The sequence below is a fragment of the Rhincodon typus genome, chromosome 10 (genome assembly GCF_021869965.1).
Source record: "Rhincodon typus isolate 14 chromosome 10, sRhiTyp1.1, whole genome shotgun sequence".
NCBI classification, from domain to species: Eukaryota; Metazoa; Chordata; class Chondrichthyes; order Orectolobiformes; family Rhincodontidae; genus Rhincodon; species Rhincodon typus.
The window spans coordinates 13,674,188-13,688,726 of NC_063341.1; the positions used below are offsets into that span (position 1 = coordinate 13,674,188).

At 38.3% G+C, this 14,539-nt stretch overlaps 1 protein-coding gene across 2 annotated transcripts; it reads left to right on the forward strand.

Moving 5' to 3' along the window:
* On the forward strand, nt 1-11,729 carry LOC109933946 (protein FAM78B). 2 transcript variants are annotated; one of them, XM_048601843.1, is made up of 2 exons: nt 1-356; nt 10,764-11,729. In XM_048601843.1, exon 2 carries the CDS (start codon nt 10,912-10,914, stop codon nt 11,284-11,286), a length of 375 nt encoding a protein of 124 aa, XP_048457800.1. In that variant the 5' UTR covers nt 1-356; nt 10,764-10,911; the 3' UTR covers nt 11,287-11,729. The 2 variants fall into 2 exon arrangements, with proteins under 2 accessions (XP_048457800.1, XP_020388394.2); XM_020532805.2 differs by lacking the exon at nt 1-356 and adding an exon at nt 445-707.
* Nucleotides 11,730-14,539: the final 2,810 nt, after the last annotated feature.

Sequence of the window (14,539 nt, forward strand, 5' to 3'; positions counted from 1 at the left end):
ATGGACCTGGCGATTCATTAACCGTTAGCGATGAAGGCACAAGAAAGGCTGTCTGGTTCTGCGAGGCTTCAAAACAGATGCAGACTATGCTGGGGTCAGTGGCTACAGTGCGTTTCCTCCGCTCCCAGTGCGACTCGATTACAACGGGAAACCCGCATATCCTCTCTCTCCTCTTATCTTTTTGCCAATATGCTGCCTGGTCTTCCTCCTGCTTCCTGCCGTTTGTGACATGAGAATAAGGAAGCGAAAGACACACAGGGGGATTAAACAAAAAAAAAGGAACTATAGCCCGGACCCGAATAACGAATTCAAACTGAAGACGAAAGACTGTTGTCTGAATTGACGCGCTCTGTAAGGTAGACGATTACCAGTGCTGATTTTTTTTTGCATAGCCTCTATCTTCAGTTTTTTTTAAATATATTAATATCCATAAAACCCGGAAGGATGGGTTGCATTCAGAGTATAACTTGTAAATCAAGGATACGTCGAGAGAATATAGTGGTGTATGATGTTTCTGCTACCATTGATCAGTGCCCAACTCTAATCGAGGAGAATTCTCCCATTGTTTTACGGTACAAGACTCCATACTTCAAGGCATCCGCCCGGGTTGTGATGCCTCCAGTCCCCAGGAACGAAACGTGGGTTGTGGGTTGGATTCAAGCTTGCAACCAGATGGAATTTTTCAACACCTACAGCGACCTCGGAATGTAAGGGAATTTAACACGGTAGAGTATGTGTAACGCACTGCCAGTTCATCCTTGCAGTGTGCTAACATAATTTGCAGACTATAGTCAGCAGTACAACATAACCAATCCACACACACACAAAACCGCTTTACTGGCTAAATGTATTGCAACAATCTTATTTAAATACACTTGTGTTTAATTCTCATTGTACAAGTGGACTGTGATGAATGGCTTTGTAGCTGCGGACCATCATTAGTATTACTGTACATTAGCGAGATTGCATGATATTCATCATATATTATAGCGTGGGTATAAAGTGGAGATTATTTTTATGCCTATATGCAAGTTTTTTTGTTATTTTTGTCACTGAATGATCACCACGCGTCCCTATCCTGTCTTTGTGGCACCCGATAGATTTATGTTCAGATTTAGTGAATCTGTTGCTAATGTTGCTAAACAGTTAATTTTTCTGTGCAGACCAACACTTCCAGACTAAACATGCTTACCCGCCCACGTTTCTTTCTACGGAATGGGAGTCATCCCTGAGTGAGCGAGTTAAACATGACTATATATTAAGACACTGCAGCGTTAGATGTCTTCCATTTGACTAGCTACCACGCAAACAATTAGGAAGAGTTTGAAGGTGCATATTTTAAAGGTACAATGTAAAGCTCAATTGTGATTTACGTCATGTTTCCAAGTCAATCCCACAAATTGAAATTAAGTTTAACAAACCAGTCGTGATCAACATACAGCGAGGCTGAAGTTGCTTAATCATTAGTTGTTGCTACCGAACTTTCAGTTGTTATAATGGTAAAGCACCGATGAAGACAAAATACATGTTTGCATCAAAACTGCGGGCAAGGTGACAGTTTGCGATTCGAACTTCCGCATCCTCTTCAATGATCGCGTAAAATTTAGGCTTCATCCTTCAACAGGTAACAACGTGAAAGCCTGGTTTGGAATTCAGTTGGATCTTATTGGAAACACGGGGCGTGACGATTCAGTCCCGCTGACAGTAAAATTGCAAGTTCCAAAATAGTATGTTGATACTTTGCGAGGACAATTACATCTTTCTGTAACCGACTGGGATTAAAAAATTTTTTTTTTTAGAAAATGTATACTTTTGTAGACTAAATAAGAGACTATAGACTAAGAGACCCTCTCGCATGACTCGTGTGGCATCCAGACGATTGATCTTTGTTTAATGCCAAAATCACATAGCAGAGAAAATTCTAGGTTATTTGAAACCTTTGAAATGAGATCTTTCCCTTGTTTTGTAATGGTTTCACCTCCCTCCCGCCCTTTAAAGTTTAACGTCTGAAACGGGAGCATGAATAAAAAAGAAATACAAGGGATCTATGGTTAAAATCTATCATCAGCCAAATAAAAGGTGTCTCTGTTTCATGGACAAAACTTATTATCGATTGCATTCCAGTGAGCTGTGAATTTCCTAAAACCTATCATTGACCTGACACCTGACTTCCTTTAGAGTTGAAATTCCCAAAGCAATACCGGACAACCAATAACTCTGGCAGATGCCAAATATAGAACAGCTCCAAGTTCTTTACATAGCTGACACCAGTGATGTGATATGGAGAGACTGTTGTTGTCTTAAATGTCATGTTATTGTCCTTGCAACCAAGATGCCTGAACACATTGTCCTTTACATCACTAGACAATATCTTGTGCTCCCCACACACATATCTTGTCACAATCTTGGGCAGCAAACTAAATCATATTGACAAATCTTTGCAACAGGCAAAAGAGGATGCTTTGTTGTATTGTTGCTGAGGTAAACAATATCAGAGCATCAGCAGCTCTGTAGTTAATCGATTACAGTTACCAGTCAACAATATGTTTATATAATGTCTATAAGGTAGTAAAAGAGCAATCATAAAACAAAGATATTAAGGCACAAAATCTAATTTGGAAGAGTAACCAAAAGAACAGTCAAACTTTGAAGGGTGACTTAGAGGAGCCGAGGTGTAGGGAAGTCGAGGGAGGGAATGCTAACAGCTTAAAATCTAGAGAACTGAGGGTACAGTGTAGGCATTGAAAGAGATTGTAGGCAGGCAGAAGGCCAGAAAGCACAGATGTTACAGGGTTGTGGGGTTGGAGGAAGCTACCAAAACAGAGAGTGGCAAGGCCAATGCTCGATTATGGACTTAATGCTACAAGCTAAATTGTAACATCTTTCGCACACAATCTGGACTCCATTCCTCATAGATAATTCTATTGTGGACCCTTTGTCCCCTTACTTTGCTAGGATCCTTCTGTCTACTTTCCAGAACTGGAACTAGACGTACTGGAACTCTACTGTTAACAGCCCCTTCCAATGGCTGAAAGTTTTTTTTTAAACTTTGTACAATTCTGCTCTGCATTTTCATCAGTTTATGAGAGAACCAAACCGTATGCTTTTCTTAATATAGAAAACACATGTGGGAGAAAGTTATGGCTGCTAATGTCATTACAGCTCAAGGGGTGATATTCACCTAATTATTTTCGTGGCCAAGGACTGAGTTAATGTTTCTGCAGAATGTACTGTTTATTAAAATGACTAAATTTATCTATTTAACTTAATCCATAGTAATCATCAGTTTTAAAGTGCTGAATACTTTGTCTCTCCCTGTACATAGTTGCATTACAATAATTTGCCAAACCTTCCAGCAGTATTAAAGAAGTATTAAATAACGGATTCATAAAGCTATCATGAAAATTGGAAAATCCATAATATTCAAGATAGATGGTTGAGAACTGGTCTGAGGAATTACTTCCAGTTTACACAGGGAAGAGATTACAATTTTGCACACAAAATTAACTAAATCTGTGCAGAAGAACAGTTACTCCTTCTACCGGTCTTCAAATCCTGCCATGGCCTTGCATCTCCCAATCCATATAGCCTCCTCCAGTCCTATAATCGTGTGCTTTCTGGTCTTTTTAATTTCCCTCAACCCCTCCACTGTACCCTCAGCTATTGAGACTTTAAACTTTGAAATCCCTTCCCTTAGCCTCTCCACACATTTTTCCTCCTCTAGGTCATCATTCAAAGATTAAGCTTTCAGTTAACTTTATAAATCCATTTAAGTGAATCAGCATCATTTTTATGATTATTGTTTAATAACTTGGATATGCTTATACCTTAAAGACACCAAATAAATACAAGTTGTTATTACTGTTAATGATGGTATCCAGCTGAAGAATTCTATAGATGAAGAGTAAGTAGAAAGACCAAAAGGTACCTTGAACTTCAGTCTAACCTTGGATCTGAATTATGCTTAGCTCATCTACCTGAAAGATCAAGTTGCTCTTCCTGAACCATTATGTTTTTTGCAGAGAGCCTGACACACTTGCAGTGTTGAATGCATAACATTTCTATAGCCCACTACATTATACTTATCTCTCCCTCAGTAGAATGTCATGACATCCAACTAATGATAAATCTCTTTTACTTAATTTAAACATTTGATAAGGTACCTGTCAATTCATTTCTTTTTAATTGCCAACCAATCAGTTGACATTTGGATGCTGAGAGACTACATTGGTTTGTTAGCAACTAATGTTTTCTGATTCGGAATATATTTCTGGATGGTTCAATGAAAATTTCAATCAATACAACACAATCTTACTTTAATATTCTACAGAGGCTTGCAACATGCCATTCACCCTCAAATCCCCTCTTGCCCCACTGCCTTCAACCTTTTACCATTTCTAGTTAAACTCCACTTTAATAAATCACCAATCCCCATTAATCTGCAATAGGAGTTTTAGAACCAGTTTCCACACTTTTTATCTATTCACATTAAATCTATGTACATGGCCACGTCATTATCATTGGCTTTCACACCAGTCAGATTCAATTCCTCTAACTGACAATGTAATCAAAATCTCCACAAGACCTTTGCCAGTTGTTCACAGGAGCAACATCACTATTACACAGTACTGCTTTTATTGCAGGGTGATTTATTTGAACCACTTCTATGAAGAATAACAGTTTATTGGAGTGAAGCGTTGCTACTGTTTCTGCTGATTCCTGGTTATTTTCCAGGAGAAAACAGTTGGCAAATTGAAAGGCTTCATAAAAGGGTTTCCACTGTAGTAGCATCAATAAAAGGGTAGCTTAATCAAATAAATATATCACATTGAAACTAGAGAATATTAATTACTTGAAAGTATTCCTGTTCATTGTGAACTGTTAATTTTCTCGTATTGATGTGAGTCATAAATGAAAATATTGGGAGTAGACAAGTAGGAAAAGTAAGTGTTTCTGTTCCTTCATAGTATTTGCATATCACTTATTCCTAATTATCCTTAGGTGGGTGATATTGATCTGTCATCTTGAACCACTGCAGTCCTTGCGGTGAAGGTATTCCCACGGTGCTGCTTTGTTTGGAATTCAGGGATTTTGATCAACTACGATGAACAAATTGAAATATATTTTCATGTCAAGGCAGCATGGCATTTGGAGGGGAACTCAAGGGTTGATGTGTTCCCATGTATTTGCTGCCCTTGTTCTTCTGGGGAGTAGAGATCGCAGATTTGTAAGGTGTATTGAAGAACCCTTGGTGAGTTGCTGCAGTGCATTTTGTAGATGGTACACATGGCAACCATGGAATGCCTGTGGTGGAGGGAGTGAATGCATAATACAGCAGATGGGGTGAGATAAATGTCCCTATTGTAATTAACTTTTCATTTTTTTTGATGCTCTTCTTCGAATTTAAAGCAGTTATTTCTGCTACAGTGAATTCTAGACTTTGGGAACAATTATGTTATTAAACAATAGCTTAGTAATGGTGGTGTTGATTCACAGCATAGGATGTTAACAGAACACAAATAGAATTATCCCATAATCCAATTACAGCTTAATCATTTTCATATAAAATCAAACGTTTATGTTCTAACAAAAATAGGGACAACAGAAAACTAGCGTATTCAATAGGTTGATGTCCACTTTGTATTGCCAAAGATTTGCATGAGTCTAAATAGCAAAATGAAGAGGAACAAATGGGATAGATGGACTGAAACTATTTTTGTTGTTTGGAGAGTTTAAGACAAGAAGGTCTGAAGAATGACATCGGACTATAATAGGGCAACATTGAGAAATGCGTGGTGAAAAATTGGAACACTTCAACAAATGGCAAGTGATGCTCGTTCAGTTATAAATTATAAATTTGAGGTTGATAAGATTTTTAATAACCAAAGGTGTTAATGGAAATGGGGATCTATCATGATTATGTTGAATTACAGAAAGTTTCCTGGTAGGCCGATCGACCTACTTCTATTCAATGCTCTAACATTTAGAGTCATACAGCACGGAAACAGATCCTTTGGTCCAATCAGTCCATGCCAAACATAATTCCAAACCAAACTAGTCCCACTTGCCTGCACTTGTCCCTTATCCCTCCAAACCTTTCCCATTCATGGACTTTCTCAAATGTCTTTTAAACGTTGTAATTGTGCACACATCCATGGCTTTTTCAGGAAATTTATTCCACATGCAAACCACTCTCTGTGTAAAAATATTTAGTCCTCATGTCTTTTTTAAATCTCTGTCCTCTCACCTTAAAAATCCACCATGCTCGGGAAAAGACACCGACCATTAACCCTATATGTACCTGTCATGATTTTATAAACTTCTATAAGAACACCTCACAACCTCCTATGCTCCTGTGAAAAACATTCCAGCCTATCCAGCCTTTCCTTGTAACTCAAACCTTCCATTTGTGGCAACATCCTGGTAATTTTTTTCTGAACCCTCTCCTGCCTAATAATATCCTTCCTATAACTGGGTGACCCAGAACTGGACACAGTACTCTAAAGAGGCCTCACCAATGTCCTGTACAATCTCAACATGACATCCCAACTCCTAAACTCAAAGGACTGAGCAATGATGGCAAGCGAGCTACATGCCTTTTTAACCACCCTGTCTATATGTGACACAAACTTCAAAGAATTATGTATCTGAACCCCTGGATCCCTCAGTTCTACAACACTAACCAAGGCCCTACCACTAATTGTATACGTCCTACCCCTGTTTATGCAATACCTCACATTTATCCAGGTTGAACTCCATCTGCCATTTTGCTGTCCATTGACCCTTTTTGATTAAAATCCTTTTGTAATCTTAGAAAACCTTCTTAACTGTCTACTATGTCACCAATTTCTTCATGATTTAAGTGTATCAGCCAAACTTTCAAACTCTACAATGCACATTTGTGAGACTCATCATTTGATCAGAATTTATTTTATTTTTAATATGTTAATATATTAACTTTTAATATCTTTGTGCCAGGTAAAGGCTTAACTGATGGGTTGAGCAAGTGACCTGCTCTCCTATCGCCATCTATGCTATACTTGTTGTCCAGAATAAAGATCACCTCTTTTTAAGAGGGGTGGGTGCAAAGCTGTAACCGCACAGCTCACTGAGTGGGACAGAGTTAGTGAGAATCGAGCTGCGCTCCATAATCTCAAGTTGTAGCAGGTCTGAAGTCCAAGGTGTGGCTCAGTCTTCCACAATCATTTTAAAAATATTTCGCTTCCCTGGCAGTTAAACTTTTTTTTGGCCAGATTTGGAAGTCAATATTGCACAATGAGAGTGGGTAGTGGAAATGTGGATGCAAATTAGTTCAGGTGATTTCCAATCTATTGACATTCATAACTAGAGTGCAGGCTACTAGTAACAGGATATTGAGCAGAGGGGCCAAATTTCCCACATGTACTGCTGTCACAGGCAGCTCATCACTAGGAGAGCGAAAGGGTACAATTTACCCTTACAGTCATCATATTTACTATTGCCCTGTATACTCATGCAAAATTTGGAACTTGTCAGTTATTTTTGGCTGCACATTTTGGAACATTTTTGGATTTCAGTCTCAGATTTTTCTGGCCATTTGTGTTATGAAAAATACAAATATTTTGAAGAGTCACTTTCTATTGTTAACATCAGGCATACTCACTTCACATATATCCTGAGTGATTTTGTAGGTTCATACTTAGGTAATTAGACACAATCTACAAAGGACCGTAGACATTTCTGCAAGAAGGACAGACAATTGGCTAAATGTAGTTTACAGGGAGCATGGGGCAAGCTGAGGAGGTAGGCTCAGAGAACTGTGGAAACCTCCTAGAATTATATTTTTATTTAACAGCATCATAACCAGTGGGAAGTTTGAAGCTCAAACCCCAGATGCTGTGTTTAATAACAATTTTTTATAAAATTTTATATAAATTAGTGGCAACTCAAAATTATTTTCTATAAGAAATCCTGTTTTAGAATCATAGCAGTTCTAAAAATGAAGTTTCATTTAAACCTCCTTGTGTTTTAGTTTTCAATTGACATTTCTGTGACAACAAGGCATAACAATTTTCTTATCAGGAATAGACAACTGGGTTAACATTTTATTACTTAGGGAAATCACATCTCGTAATCTCAAGGAAGGCACTGAATACACTGATGAAACTGCAGATTGTATACTGTCTCTAAAGCATGTAGGATTGGTTTGTACTTACTAATAAAGTGGCAACACAACAAGATTTAACCAACTCATTTGTTCTACCACATTTTCTGATGTGAGTGGTTCTGCAGGAATAAGTATGTGGCTCTTTTAAAACTCTCATCAATCCCTTGGCAGGGTGTTTCTCAATTACATAATCAGACAACAAATTCTTAGAGACTAAGAGGGAGATATGATGGCAAGGACCAAAGCTTAGTCAAAGAGAGATAGCTTTAAAGGGGAGAGGGTCGGTGAAATCCAAATGTTGAGGGAGGGGATGTCAGAGTTTAAGATCTACATGATTCATATTGGATTCTTAAGGGTCTTGACAGCGTAAATGCTGGGAGGATATTTCTCTTTATGGGAGAGTCTAGGACCAGAGGGCATAGTCTCAGAATGAAGGGATGGCAATTTAAGACTGGGATGAGAAGGAATTTCTTCCCTCAACAGGTTGTGAGTCTTTGGAACTCCTTGTCACAGAGAGCTGTATGGACAGAGTCCTTGTGTATATTTAAGGCTAAGATAGATACTCCTCAGTACGAGAATCAAAGGTTATAGGAAAATGCAGGAAAGTGGATGTGAGGAATGTAGGATCAGCCATGAGCCTCCTGAATGATCGAGCAGGTTTGAGGAGCCAAATGGCCTCTTTGTATCCCTATTTCTTATGGTCTTAGATGCCAGCAGAGGGACAAAATAAGTGGAATGCACACAAGAGACTAGAATTGGAGGATCACTGATTTCCAGGAGTGTTGTAGAACTCTATGAGGTTAAAGGGATACAAATAATCGCTTGGTAATTCGGAATTTCAGTAATGCTTTAAAAAAGTGAAGTCAAAGCTTTTTGCCTTACACTCTTCAGGACTAAACACAAGAAAATCACCTTAGACAGGAAACAATAACTTATGCAGCATGAGTAGAAGGTCACGATTGGTCAGACTGTGGTTGGCATGGAGATGCCAACAGCAGGAACTGTTAATTGTCTTACTTGACCGTCTCACTGTCTTACTTTAAATTCAAAGCAGGCAAGGAGTTTTTGTGTTTCTTTCCTAATAAGTGCAAAATTAAAACCTCCAATTTCATATCCCTTTTTAAATATGTTAAAGGGATTGTGCAAATTGTGAGGATTTTCTTTTGACAGGTAACTCAAGGCTGTTAATATATGGACAACTGGCAGTAGAATTAATTTGTCTTTGCTTTCAAGTTACCTTCTGCAGGGAACACAGAAAACAGTGCAGTAACATATATCTATTGACAAACTTAGTAACGAATTATACATTTCTCAGAAACAGTGGGCACATACTAACACAAGTGCTACTGCACTTTTGTAATAAATATTTTCCCTTTCTGCTCAGTATATTTAAAAGTAAAAGTAGAGAATATGAATGAACAGGAACAACTTGATTCATCAATTGTCTGTTCACACATTAAGTAAGTAATTCATTCCGTAATGCTGTCATGAATCATACATAAGATACACTTACAGTGTCTCACTTGATAATATTAATGTAGTTAAAATGCACTGTGTGTTAAAACATGACAGAGAAGGCAATGTATGACATTAGTGGACATCCTTCCTATTTCTCTGTAACAATTATAAATGTGGAATTTACAGCAAATAACATTTCTGTTGAATATTTTAAAACTTGATCACTCATTGATCTAAAGTGCTTTTCAGTAAAACATTTCATCCTAACTATAAATACAACCCTAAGACGCAAGAGTTGGCCAGTTATCTCCTCCAACCTGTTCAGCCTTTCAATTAAAAAAGTCTTTCATGGAACATGGGTGTTCTTGGCAAGGCCTGTATTTGTTGCCTATTTAAGACTTACAGTATATTATATTACTATGGGTCTGGAGTTGTATGTAGGCCAGACCAGGTAAGGACAGATTTTCCAGCCCTATTAGGCATTAGTGAATCAGATGGTTTTTATAACAATTAATACTTGCATTGGTCACCATTACCAAGGCCTACGTTAGATTCCAGATATATTAATTGAATTTAAAATCCACTAACTGCTGTGGGTTCTGAACCCATGTCTCCAGTGCATTAGGCTGGATGACTAGATTACTAGTCCAGGGACATTACCAGGACTCAACCATCAATTTCTCCTGTGAATTGATAGTTAATCTGCCATCTAACTCAGAGATCTGTATTTGTGCTTATTCCTGAAAAGTTTTGGTAATCAAAAATGTACCAATCTCTGTTTTAAAATTACCAACAAATGTAGCAGAGAGTTCCAATTGTCATAGTCCTTTCACAAAGAAGCTGGTTACCATTTTTAAACAATGTCCTTTACTCCTGGAAGTCATGGAAATAGTTTCTCCCAATTTATCTTTCAAGCAAGTTCCACCTCAATATTGTTCATTAATAAGGGAAAAAAATACAATGTCAAGGATCAGCTGAACAGATATTCAGCTCACGCCTTCAACACTCTAACTCTCCCAATTGAGTAAACAGTCATCTTATGAGTGTCCACACTATTCGTGGACACTCATATGTGGTTGGTAAAGTGCATCAGAATGAATAAGTTGTGCTAACTACAGCTGCCTGCAGATGATGCTTATCTGTATTTATCTTTATCCAGGTCTAGCTGGGAACTTCCTGATTTGCGAGAAGGCAGGGTTAAAGCTATCAGTGATTCTGATGGAGTCAGCTATCCATGGTATGGAAACACCACCGAGACAGTGACTTTGGTCGGTCCCATCAACAAGGCGTCTCGGTTTTTAGTCAGTATGAATGACAATTTTTACCCGAGTGTAACATGGGCTGTCCCTGTGAGTGACAGCAACGTGCCGCAACTAACCAGGATTAAAAGAGACCAAAGTTTCACCACCTGGCTGGTAGCCATGAACACAATCAGCAAAGAGAAGATTTTACTTCAGACAATCAAATGGAGGATGCGGGTTGACATAGAAGTTGACCCATCGAACCCGTTGGGCTATCGCGCTAAGCTTGTTGGAAGGACACAGCAGGAGCAGCCTCGGATATTAAGCAGGATGGAGCCTATACCGCCCAATGCCTTGGTGAAGCCCAACGCAAACGACGCCCAAGTTTTAATGTGGAGACCCAAACGTGGTGTACCTCCAGTTGTCATACCTCCCAAGTAGTAATAAGAGGCTTGCAGCCGTTTAAGGAAATCTTCTAAGGCCGTGCATTTTTAATACACCCCCCACCCCCATTTCATTCAGCAGTTAGGAACGAACAAGGTTGGAATTTTTTTTTTGGTTGGTGGGGGGGCATCTGCACTTGTTTGGAGGAGGTGAATGAAGCCTTTGGTTCGGTTGTACATCTCGGCATCTCACGTGGCTGTTTACAAAGGTCATCCGACTGTACAGACTACTCTGGTAACACTTGATATTTATTTTTTTGGTTTTTTTTTTGATAATGCAAAGTTCTCGGTCCAGATGAACTGGCCGTGGTGCTGAAATGTGACGGGGATACGGTACCACTATTTTCTAACTGCCTGCGGGCCTTGCGTGGCTCCACAGTGCCAGCTTCAATCAGACGATGCTTCCTACTCTTGCTAACAGGTCCTGACTGTTCGACTGATTAATGGATAGTTTTTTTTAAAATTTTGCATGCACCTCCTATTGAGAAGATGTATGGTTCAGAATATCCATGTGCATTCAGTTTTTGTGTATTGTGAGTAATTTCGAGCCAATTGTCGCAAGTAATTGAAATGACTTTTTTATATTAAAATTGCATCGTTTATTTGGAATGTTTAATAAGTCTGCATTCAAACCTTAACAGAGTGGGGTGGGGGGAGGGGGTGGGTGCTGTCTCTCCATTAATCTTGCTGTGACTGTTTTTCAATCGTTAGATGCCAAAGTGGCTGGGACTTTAACGCATTGTGCCATAGTTTTAATGGTTTGAACCGAAGATGTCTTTAGACTACACTTGCCTTTTATCTCGGCACAATCGATGGCGGTCTTTTATATATATATATATGTACATATATAAATGATGTTAATTTATCATTTTATTTCGCCAGTGCACGTTGTCACAACAGGGGAGATAGATTTGTTTTAGTTTCTGCTCGGTAATACAATGGTTTTGATGTTTTTCAATTTAATTCGGAGCAGAATATGATTTTTCAATATTTATGCTGGCTCAGTGGTCAAGTCTTAAAGTCGATACTTGTGTTTGAATTCTATTTGATGTGGTTTTACATTGCACCTTTGGCACTTTGGTTAAATCACAATGCTCCACGGAGCATTGCTAGGTTTGTTGCAGCATATTGTTTATTGGTTAATGCGGGTAAGTATTAGCGATATAGCGGCCTGATCTGGACTGACCAATGAGGTAAGCGGGTATACGAGTGGGCACCTCTTCTGTGTAAACGTTTATTCCTAATGTGTAAAGTGAGGGTTTGCTTCTGCTCTTCCAGCAGTGGGAGATAATCAACACCTGTCATCTCCGTCTGTCAAATCTCGAAGGAATTGAGTTTAATTAAACAGAATAATGTTGCAGGATTAGGGAGAAAGAGCGGAAGAGTGGGACTAATGGCTAGCTCCCTCAGAGAGCAGGCACTTTCTGGGCTGAATGGCCTCTTTCTGTACTGTATGATTCTGTGATCCTATCCCTGTGATTGGTTTGGCATGAATCCGGAAATCAAAACTATTGTATTAAATAAAAACACATACACTTTAATTTCCCATCTGATTACTGTAAACATTGTATTTACCATCTAAACATTATTCAAATTGTGTTTCAGTATTTATAAACCACACCATTTTTATATAAGAAAAAAGGTTTTCTTTAAAACTGCAAATTGAATCCATGATGTTGAAGTCAAATGTATTCACCTGGAAAAATATGAATCGATGTGTTGCTGAGAAGCTTGGCTTTGCAGCGTGCCTTATAAACCAGTGAGATCTGCACCATACCTGGCTCTCTCTGGAGTACAGATGTTTGGCAGATGTTTGGCTCACTAATCTGTGAAGTGGAGGTCGAAAGGTGACAAGCTGTTGGTTGGTAGATTGCATGCATTTTCTGTAACTGAGAGATTTGCACTTTGATTTTGTTCATTTATACTGGAATATGACATGTCACTTTCATTGCTGGAAAACAATGAAATAAAAATGCAATTTTTTTCGAAGTGCAATGAAATATATTAATTTACACCTCCTTTCATTTGGAGAGACTTGCATTTGTTTAATCAGAAATTCTACAAAATCACTCTATGTTGTGAATCTAAATGTAGGACAAATCTGTGCGGATTATACTCAAAAACAAAAAGAGACATCCGCCTTTTCAAATGCATCCTAATTAAACTATTGTATGGGCTATATTTGGTTTATATATTTGGATGTAGGAGAGCTTTATTTTATGAAATCTGACTCGAGGACAACTTAAAGAAAAGAGTTTTGATGAAAGGTTGTCGACATGAAACATTACCTCTGTTTCTCTCTTTACAGATGCTGCCAGACCTGCTGAGAATTTGCAAAACTTTCTGCTCTTTTGTATGGCCATTAATTGTGTGATACATTTTGGGGCTTTTTTTTTGCCGGAAATTTCATAGTTAGATAAAGTGCTGATTACAGGAGCTGCATGAGAAACAAACAAAAAAATCATGCTTGACAAACTCAACAGATCAGACAGCATTTGTTGGAAAAGAAACTGAATTAATATTACAGGTCAAAAATCTTTAGCAGGAATTCTGATGAAAGATCAATGCTGTGAAATTTCAAATATTTTCTGTTTTAATTTCTGATTTCCTGCATTTATCATGTTTCTTTGTGGTTTTACAGCTACAGTTTAGAGCTCCCCATATTCTGTCCAAACTAAATGCACAATTTTCAGAGTCTGGTGGGAATAGTGCAGATTTATTGCTCAATTGGTTAGTGCTGTATTGTACTTGGATTGCAGTGAGAAATTGCTTTTGAGCCAACAATTCAATTAGATTTGATATGTGACAGAAATTCAAATAGTACTTCTGGATCTATATTTTTAAAAAGGTGCATTAAAATGTGCTGTGAAAATATACAAGATTGAAAGGTTCAATTAGTTTTGTGCCAATCTGCAAGGAGACCTGCCTATCTAGCTCCCATTGGATCAAACTCTATATTTTCACATTCAAGGCACTTTGTGGCCTCGTGTGATTTTGAGTAGCTCTTTTACTCTCTGAGAACTTTGCATTTCTCCAGTTCAGGCCTCAAGCGGCCCAATTTTCTTTGCCCAGTTTCTTCCATTACTTGATCCCTTTCCCTCTTTACTTCTGCCTGATTTAAGATCCTCCTTTAACCTTACCTCTTTGACCACATTTTGTAATATCTCCTTCTTTGGTGTGGTGCCAACTTACATCTGATTTGCACCTATCAAGCAACAGATTTCAGTATGTTAAATATGCTACGTAAATGT

Bases quoted from the DNA above. Each gene is read 5' to 3' on its own strand.
- LOC109933946 (XM_020532805.2), top strand. From the start codon at position 445: ATGGGTTGCATTCAGAGTATAACTTGTAAATCAAGGATACGTCGAGAG. The intron at 708-10,763 runs GTAAGGGAATTT...ATCTTTATCCAG, and splicing joins ACCTACAGCGACCTCGGAAT to GTCTAGCTGGGAACTTCCTG.